Source organism: Budorcas taxicolor, chromosome 5 (assembly GCF_023091745.1).
Source record: "Budorcas taxicolor isolate Tak-1 chromosome 5, Takin1.1, whole genome shotgun sequence".
NCBI classification, from domain to species: Eukaryota; Metazoa; Chordata; class Mammalia; order Artiodactyla; family Bovidae; genus Budorcas; species Budorcas taxicolor.
In genome coordinates this window covers 146,343,129-146,353,003 of record NC_068914.1, presented here as the reverse complement: position 1 = coordinate 146,353,003, position 9,875 = coordinate 146,343,129, and the positions used below count along the sequence as shown (strand labels likewise).

Below are 9,875 nucleotides of genomic sequence, written 5' to 3'. Positions count from 1 at the left end.
ATTCACTGAACTGAAAATTTATGCTTTGGGAACTTTTTTGTATGTATGCTATACATCAAATTAAACAGCTAAAAACTAAAAAAAAATAAAATAAATAAATAGACTTACTGTAGTTCTCTGCTTCCACCCTGAGCTCAGTGCCGGGGAAGATCAATACTTGATTCTACAAAAGTTATTCTCCACGGGTCAACAGATCCCACACCCAGACCCTGTGAGATCTCACAGTCTGCAGATATTGACCAGGGTGATCAGGGGAGAGAAAGGCACTCATGATTTTTGATGAACCATTTCTACCCAGTCCCAGTGGTGGGACCCAGCTCTTAGGCTACAGAAGCAGGAGGTTAAAGGACCGTGTTGCTCATATAAGGAGATGTTGAAGATTCAGAAGCTCATTGGTGTCTGAGCTGCAGAAAGGGGCAGATGCAGCCTCCGATAGTGCCTGAAATGGTGAAAGGCATCGCTATTGGCTCTCAGGAGGGAGGGTCTAAGGGGTGGTCTATATAGACCCCGGTCGGCACCCTGACGCCTCCTCGCAGGCTGATCCTGCAGCTGGGACTGTGACCTTGAGGACGTGGGGTCAGGATGGCTCTGGGCAGACGCCTCTCCCTGCAGGGACTGTGTGTCCTCCTCCTCCGCACTGTGGTGGGTGGTCAAGGTAAGAGCTGCCCCTCTGTCCTGGGTCCACAGCAGGCAGGTGTCTGGAGTTCTGGAGCTGAGCCTCAGTGTTTCTAACCAAAAAAGAACCATGCTGATGTGAATACTGGTCCCTCTCCTATGGGGGGGTCCATTGGTCGTAGCCGCAGATTTTGCAGAGCAGTGAGGTTTTGTCTGGACTGAGCTGGGTCAGCCTGAGTCCCCTCCACTGTCTCCCTTGTTTTCAAGGAGCTTCTAGGGTCCCAGTGGCTCCCAGTTTGTGGAAGATCTAGTGACTGACCCCAGTGGGGACTCTGGGCTGTTCCCACACGCTCCACATGCCTGGTGTGTGAGCACTGCCCCTGGGTCCCCGTGTTTCCTGTGTCTGTGCTCCTGTAGGCTCCGTGATTGTGTGTGTGTATGTGCGTGTATGTGTGCAGGTGAGAAGTGTGTGAGGGTGTGTGTGTGTGAGGGTGTGAAGAGTGTGTGTGTGTGAGTGTGTGAGGTGTGTGTGTGTGAGGGTGTGTGTGGGTGTGAAGAGTTTATGTGTTTGTGGAGTGTGTGAGGAGTGTGCAAGTGATGTATTAAGGTGTGTGAGGAGTATGTGTGGGTGAGTGTGGGTGAGTGAGGGTGAGTAAGGAGTGTGTGAGGGTGTGTGAGGGTGTGTGTATGGGGGGGAGTGTGTGAGCCTGTGTGTGTGTGTGAGGGGAGGTGGAGCCTGTCTGTGTGAGCGGAACAGAGCTGCTGAGCAGGGACTGAGTCCGTTGGTCTGTGAAGCACACAGGGTGTCCACAGGGCTGGGTGTCACGGCCGCTGCATGTAACTGGATCAGAGATAATTGTGCACCTGCCTGCCTCTCTCTGGCTCCTCTCCCCCATCTCTCGGGCTCCCCTCTGCTTGTTGCCATGTCTGCCTAGCACTGGGCTCTGTGAGAGGCTCTGCCTGCTGGCCTCACCTGTTCCCACCAGGTTTCCATTAGGGAGCAGAGAAGCCCGCATCTAGGAGAGGGGCCTCTTGTCTGTTCAGTTCAGTTCAGTTCAGTTCAGTTCAGTCGCTCACTGGTGTCTGACTCTGTGATCCCATGGACTGCAGCACGCCAGGCCTCCCTGTCTATTACCAACTCCCAGAGTCTACCCAAACTCATGTCCATTGAGTCGGTGACGCCATCCTACCATCTCATCTTCTGTCGTCCCCTTCTCCTCCCACCTTCTCTCTTTACCAGCTTCAGGGTCTTTTCAGACATGTCAGGTCTTCACATAAGGTGGCCAAGGTATTGGAATTTCAGCTTCAACATCAGTCCTTGCAATGAATGACTTATCCCTCTGTCTGTAAAGATCAGTTGATGTGTAGCCCCACGTGTATAAGTTCACAAGTCCCTGCCCTGGTCCCCGTGACTCATTTCCTGATGTGCTGGGGTCCTGGGATGGTTCTTTCCCCTCCCAGGATCTGCTGTGACTCTGTAGGGAGCCCTTTCTCTCATGCCCTCTCCTGTCCCTCCCTGGGAGCTGCTTTCCCCTGAGTGAGGGTGGAGAATGTCACCAATCCTTCTTCATGGTCTGCAAGGTCTCTTTGGACAAATCTGCTGATCTCCTTGTGGGAGTCCTCTTGGGTGACAGAATTCTTTTCTATTCTTTAGACGTTTAGAATTCTCTCTTTCTCTTTGCATTTGAACAGTTTACTATGTGAGTCTTGGAGAAGGTGGTTTGGGATTGAAATTTTGGGGTGACTTATTAGCTTCTTGAACTTAGATGCCCAGATCTTTCCCCAGGTTTGGAAATTCGCAGCCTGTCTTCCTGTTTAAATTATTTACTTTTGGCTGTGCTAGGTCTCCTTGCTGCCCGCGGGCTTTCTCTAGCTGTGGTGAGCAGGGGCTGCTCCTCACTGCAGTGCACAGGCTTCTCACTGCAGGGGCTTCTCTTGGTGCAGAGCACAGGCTCTGGGTGCGCATGTTTCAGCAGCTGGGGCACGCTGGCCTAGTTGCTCTGTGGCATGTGGCATCTTCCTGGACCAGGGATTGAACCCATGTCCCCTACATTGGCAGGTGGATTCTTAGCCACTACACCACCAGGAAAGTCCTCAGCCCTTAATTCTTTCCTGCTTCACTTCTTCTGCTGTGACTCCAGTCCGTACATTGTTTCTCTTTATAGTGTCCACTGGCTTTCTATATTCCTTTCATTCTCTTTTGGCTCCTCGATTTGGATGCTTTCAACTAATCTTTCTTCTAACACATTGATTCTTTTTTCTTTTTCTTTCCGTTGGTCAAGTCTGTTGTTGAGTCTCTGTGTTGAATTCTTCAGTTTGCTCATTGTATTGTGCATGTTAAGTCGCCTCAGTCATGTCTGACTCTTTGTGACCCTATGGACTGTAGCCCACCAGGCTCCTCTGTCCACAGGATTCTCCAGGCAAGCATACTGAAGTGGGTTGCCATGCACTCCTCCAGGGGATCTTCCGGACCCAGGGATTGAGCCCGAGTCTCTTACATTTCCTGCACTTGCAGACAGGTTCTTTACCACTAGTGCCAACTGGAAAGCACTATATTTATTATATAGCACTAATTTTTTATTCAACTTCAAAATATCTGGTTGAAGAATTGAAGAAGTGAAAGTTACTCAGTTATGTTTGACTCTTTGTGACCCCATGGGTACACGGTGCATGGAATTCTCCAGGCCTTACTGGAGTGGGTAGTCTTTCCTTTCTCCAGGGGGTCTTCCCAACCCAAGGATCAAACCCAGGTCCTCAGCATTGCAGACTGATTCTCTACCAGCTGGGCCACAGGAGAAGACCAAGAGAAGACTTGAGTGGGTAGCCTATCCCTTCTCCAGCAGATATTCCTGACCCAGGAATTGAACCGGGGTCTCCTGCATTGCAGGTGGATTCTTTACCAACTGAGCGATGAGAGAATTGCAAAATATTTGGTTAGTTCTTTGTTTTTTTTTTTTTAATAGTCTTCTGATGCTGGCAAAGATTGAAGGTGGGAAGAGAAGGGGATGACAGAGGATGAGATGCTTGCATGGCATCACTGACTGAATGGATATGAGTCTGAGTAAACTCCGAGAGTTGGTGATGGATAGGGAGCCTGGGCGCAATGTAGTCCATGGGGTCTCAAAGAATCAGACACGACCTAGTGACTGAACTGAACTGAACACTGGTAATGTCTCCATCTATGATGTTCCTACTAATGAACTCCTTTTTATATGCAGGAACCAGAGTCCTCTTATGACTTAATCGCTAAAGTGACATCTGATCACTTTTGTCAAATTCCATTTGTTAGATGCATGTTACAGGTACATTGGCGTGTGGAATTACACAAAGACATGAACACCAGATGGCAGGAATAGCCAGGACATTTTAGAGCCTGTTACCCAGCCCTCTGTTCCTAGGCTGAATGAGATCCTCCCTATGGACAAGGAAGGAGAGGGAGAATTCCTCCCTGGATCCCGGGCCATGAGCTGTAACTGAGATGGGGAAGCTGGGCCCTAGGAGCCTTGGGCGCATCTACAGGGAGGGCAGCATCCAGACTCTCTGAAGGCCTGTCCTCGGTGGTGTCCCTGGAGCTGGTTCTACAGGCTCCTAAGAAATACCTGGTGCCTCCCTTCCTGCTCTGTGTTCAGTGATGGCACAATGGGGGCTTAGAGCTGGCCATGGTGGGAATGCTTATACTACAGAGGTCAGGAAATACTATATCCCATGCACTGTTTTGCTCCTCAGAGAGCTAATGTTTTAAATATTGTACCACTCTAAGTCTCCTAAATCTTTTTTGTGTCGTGTGTCTCTTTTGCAGTACTGGAGCTGAGGCTGAAGGATGGAGCCCACCGCTGTGAGGGGAGAGTGGAAGTGAAGCACCAGGGAGAATGGGGCACAGTGGCTGATGGCAGCTGGAGTTTGAAGGATGCATCTGTAGCGTGCAGACAGCTGGGGTGTGGAGCTGCTGTTGGTATTCCTAAACAGGCTTATTTTGGACCAGGAGATGGCCCCATTTGGCTTTTGTATACTTCATGTGAAGGGGTGGAGTCAACTGTCAGTGACTGCAGGCATTCTAATATTAAAGACTATCGTAATGATAGGTATATCCACAACTGGGATGCTGGAGTAGTCTGCTCAGGTAAGTCCTGTCTGGTCTGGGTGGGGATCTCTAGCAGGAAAAGCCTCTGTCTTATCACCAGAATGACTTGAGATTATGGATACAGCTGTTAGAACATACTTGGGTGAAGGGTCTTTGTGATGTGTCACAGGAGGCAGAGGTGAGGTCAAAAGTTTCATACAGATTCAGCTTCTGAATTTGACCTCTGTGACACAGTCTCAGCACGATAATTATTCTGTATTCTTTGACATAATGATCAGTAGGGTATGTCTACATTGATGGGGGGTGTGTCATAGGAGAGTTGTAGGCAACAAGGTTTATTATCCTCATTGGTCCTAAAAGTCAGAGTCACACACTCCATCAGGTTGGTATGTGGGTGATGTGCCAATAGAACAGCCTCAACCAAGCAATGGTGATGCCAAAAGGGCATGTGAAGACCCATGGACAAGTGACCATACCCGAAGTCATGGTGCAGTTACACAAGGAAAAGGTGTGAGAGAAATTCAGTGGTGCATTTAAATGTCCCTAGGTCACAGTCAGAGGAGGCCAGAAGCGGGACTCATGGCAGGGGAAATCTCATCACACTGGTGTACCTGATGAATCGAGTTGGGAGCTCACACCACATTTGCAGGCATGTTGAGGGAGCAGGAAAATGTCTTGATGTTTACAAGACAGCAGCTGAAGTGCATCATGTATAAGAGGCAGTGAAGCTAGGAGTTCCTGGGGTTCTCAAGGCAAGAATACAGAAGTGGTTTGCCTTTCCTTCTCCATGGACCATGTCTTGTCAGAACTCTCCACTAAGACCCGTCTGTCTTGGGTGGCCCTACATGGCATGGCTCATAGTTTCCTTGAGTTAGACAAGGCTGTGGTCCATGAACTGTGAACTTCCAGATGTTCAAGCTGGATTTAGAAAAGACAGAGGAACCAGAGGTCAAATTACCAACATCCGTTTGATCACTGAAAATGCAAGAGAGTTCCAGAAAAACATCTACTTCTACTTTATTGACTATGCCAACGCCTTTAACTCTGTGGATCACAGCAAACTGGAAAATTCTTCAGGATATATGAATACCAGACCATCTGACCTGCATCCTGAGAAATCTGTATGTAGGACAAAAAGCATCAGTTAGAACTGGACATGGAACAAAAGATTGGTTCCAAATAGGGGAAGGAGTACATCAAGGCTTTATATTGTCAACCTGCTTATTTAACTTATATGCAGAGTGCATCATGAGAAATGTTGGGCTGGATGAAGCACAAGTTGGAATCAAGATTGTCAGGAGAAATATCAATAACCTTAGATGCAGATTATATCACACTTATGGCCGAAGGCAAAGAACTAAAGAGCCTCTTGATGATAGTGAAAGAGGAGAGTGAAAAAGTTGGCTTAAAAACTCAACATTCAGAAACTAAGATCATAGCGTCTGGTCCCATTACTTCCTGGCAAATAGATGGGGAAACAGTGGAAATAGTTAATGGACATTTTTTTTTTTTGGCTCAAAAATTACTGCAGATGGTGACTGCAGCCATGAAATTAAAAGACGCTTGCTGCTTGGAAGAAAAGCTATGACCAACCTAGACAGCATATTAAAAAGCAGAGACATTTCTTTGCCAACAAAGACTGGTCTAGTCAAAGCTCTTGTTTTTCCAGTAGTCCTGTATGGATGTGAGCATTGGACTATAAAGAAAGCTGAGCACTGAAGAATTGATGCTTTTGAATTGTGGTGTTGGAGAAGACTCTTGAGAGTCCTTTGGACTGTAAGGAGATCCGACCAGTCCCTCCTAAAGGAAATCAGTCTGGAACATTCATTGGAAGGACTGATGCTGAAGCTGAAACTCCAGTACTTTGGCCACCTGATGTGAAGAACTGACTCATTGGAAAAGACCATGATGCTAGGAAAGATTGAAGGTGGGAGGAGAAAGGGATAACAGAGGATGAGGTGGTTGGATAGCATCACCAACTGAATAGACATGAGTTAGAGAAAACCCCAGGAGTTGGTGATAGACAGGGAGGCCTGGCATGCTGCAGTCCATGGTGTTGCAAAGAGTCAGACATGACTGAGGAACTGAGCTGAACTGAATTGAAGCTAAGAGGACCTGATGTGACTTCTAAGAATTACTCAGTGCTACCTAAGTGTGTTTGACCTATGCCAAGGTGGATGCAGGAAAGACAGCAGTGAAACTAGGGTGTGAGTGGGTGCTCACAGTATTTGACAGAGATGCTTCTAGTTGTTATCACAGTTGCAGATTGGATGTCCAGGTTATTAATCACATCAGAACAACTGGGCTGGAGGAAGATATTGTCAGTTATCACAGTGAATTCCCTAAGGTAGAAGACTGGACTTAGGATAGTATCACCCCATCTAATGGGATGGTGGGACAGGAGAGCCCTGAAGACCTCTGCAGTAGGGCCTTAACAGCCACAGCCAATCAGCTCTTGGGTGTTTATGTACAGGAAGATCATTGGAAAAGTGATCTTTTCTAATCTCACCTTCAGCAGATCTTTGATGATTCTAGTTGATGCCCTTAAGGAAACAATTCTTTTCCTTTTTAAAAAGTACTTTATTGAGGTGTGTCTGACATACAAGACTGCTGGATAAGTCTGCATTTGTGAAATCACTACAGCACTTATGTCATAAATCTATTCATCTCTTCAAAATGTTTTCTTCCATTCTCTTTATCACTCTTATTAAAAATAATTATTTTCAAGGTGAATTTGAATTTTAGTTAGAAACTTTTGTTTTAAACAAACCTGTTTTCTGGCATCTCAAGTAACCTTCCTCATAGTCGCAATGTCATAATGGTTCCACCTGAAGATAAATTTGTGGAAATACTACAGGTGTCTCTACCATATTTTGATAAATGAGCATCTGAGTGAGAATGGAGTGTGTGATGTTGAAACTTTGTGTGAAATTAGAACTCCCAATGTTACCCTAAGAAAACTTATGTCTTGTTATTAATTCCGGTTAAGATATACTTAGAGAATTGGAAGTGCTCTGCTATTTAACAAAGTTCTGTCTAGTCAAGGCTATGGTTTTCCAGTGGTCATGTATGGATAAAAGTTGAATTGTGAAGAAAGCAGAGTGCCGAAGAATTGGTGCTTTTGAACTGTGGTGTTGGAGAAGACTCTTGAGAGTCCCTTGGACTGCAAGGCGATCTAACCAGTCCATTCTAAAGGAGATCAGTCCTGGGTGTTCATTGGAAGGACTGATGCTAAAGCTGAAACTCCAATACTTTGGCCAGCTCATGTGAAGAGTTGACTCATTGGAAAAGACTCTGATGCTGGGAGGGATTGGGGGCAGGAGGAGAAGGGGACGACAGAGGATGAGATGGCTGGATGGCTTCACTGACTCAATGGACGTGAGTTTTGGTGAACTCCGGGAGTTGGTGATGGACAGGGAGGCCTGGCGTGCTGTGATTCATGGGGTCACAAAGACTCAGACATAACTGAGCGGCTGAACTGAATTGAACTGAACTGAACTAATATTTAAACCCTGATTGTGGTTTGTACTCCCTAACTACCATTGCTCTAACTTAGACTCTCACATTTTTATGAACGGTTCCAGGTTCCTTCTATTTCTGTTTTAGTCACTAGTTACCTCCTCCAGGTCTGTTTTTTCTGTATTTTCAGACATATTTTAATGATGTGAAGATAAGTCAAAGTGGTGGTGATGTAGCAGAAATAAGATTAGAATAGCATGTGTTTTCATTATCTTAATCAAAACTCTTGGAGTACTTCTGCTCAACCTTAGGAGTCAGGTACGGTAGAGAAATTTCAGCCTCAGTAGTGGATTGCTGGAAGTGAAGTACCATGTTTAGGAGAAATCTAGAGTGGAAACAATGACCAGAGGAGAATGTAGTGAAGCTTGTTTGAAATAATGAGGATATTTCATGGAATTCACGTGGAAGATCTGGGAGGGAACACACAAATTTTGAAGGACTGTGGTGCAAGCATTCCAAGTTGTTTCAGTCCTGTCCTACTCTTTGTGACCCCATGGACCAGGCACGAATACTGGAGTGAGTTGTCATTTCTTTCTCTAGGGGATCTTCCTCACCCTGGGATCAAACCTGGGTCTCCCGCATTGCAGGCAGAGTCTTGATTATCTTCTGAGCCACCAGGGACTATAGTACTGAAGTGCAAAATGGTGAGGGGATGAAGATGCAAGGATTGCAGGAGGGGAGGGTTGGAAAGATGCAGTCAACTCGTACATTAACCACAGCCTCTGTGTTACACTTCCTTCCTGCCCCCATTCCTTCCCTCCCTCTCTTCCTTTATCTGGCTGTGGGAGTCATTTCTGAGCTCTGTGGAAGTGCTAGCATTTGTAGCTGGCAGTTTTCTTAGTGGAAAATTTTTATAATATGGATTCTGTTTATTTAACAAATAAGTTTACCATATTTTTCTCTTTTTTTTTTTGTATCAGATTTTGGTGAGTTGTGTTTCACAAGTAATGTGTTTTTAAGGACTTGGTCCATTTTACAAAAAATTTTCAAATTAGTAACACTGAGAGAGATATAAAGATATCTCATATCTTTATATGTTGGGAAGATCTACAATGATATTCCTCCTTTTGTTACTGGTGCTGCTAATGTGTTCCCTCTTTTTTCTTAATTGGTTTGCTAGAAGATTATCCATTTTAATGTTCTTTTTAAGAGAATCACTAATGGTCTGTATTGGTTTTCTTGATGGTGTATTTCCTTTCTTCTTAGTTGATTTCTATGCTCAGTTTTCATTCCTCTTTTTCAGTTATGATTGTGGTTGCTTTTGTAGATTCTTGAGGTGGAGTCTTGGATCATTTCCTTCTGTTTCTATTTTTATTCTAACGTAATCATAAAGGAAGCATCAAGGTTCTAAATTTTCCTCTAAGCATCACTTTATTTTTAACCCACCAGTTTCAGTACTATATAATTTCTTTTGTATTTTATTATCATAAAATGTTTCTTTTTCTCTGAATGAATTCTTTGTCTTATCGTCTGATTTTGTATGATATTAATTTAGATATTATATACAGTTTTCTCTGATTTGTGTTTGCATGGTTTGTAATTTTTACCTCTTTAGTATGTTTCTGTGTTTATATTTAAACACATAAAAGTTTGTAGATAATATATTGTTTTGTCTTATTTTATCTGGTCTGATTATCTTGTTTTTTATTTGGAGTACTTA

At 44.9% G+C, this 9,875-nt stretch overlaps 1 protein-coding gene across 1 annotated transcript in view; it reads left to right on the top strand.

Annotated features, from left to right (window-relative positions):
* Positions 1-582: 582 nt before the first annotated feature.
* The window catches only part of LOC128048723 (antigen WC1.1-like), a 49,526-nt gene continuing 40,233 nt past the window's right edge, over positions 583-9,875 (top strand). Inside the window, exons 1-2 of the mRNA XM_052641149.1 lie at positions 583-655; positions 4,415-4,735. Coding sequence (XP_052497109.1) covers positions 583-655; positions 4,415-4,735 — 394 coding nt within the window. The remainder of the gene's footprint in view (positions 656-4,414; positions 4,736-9,875) is intronic.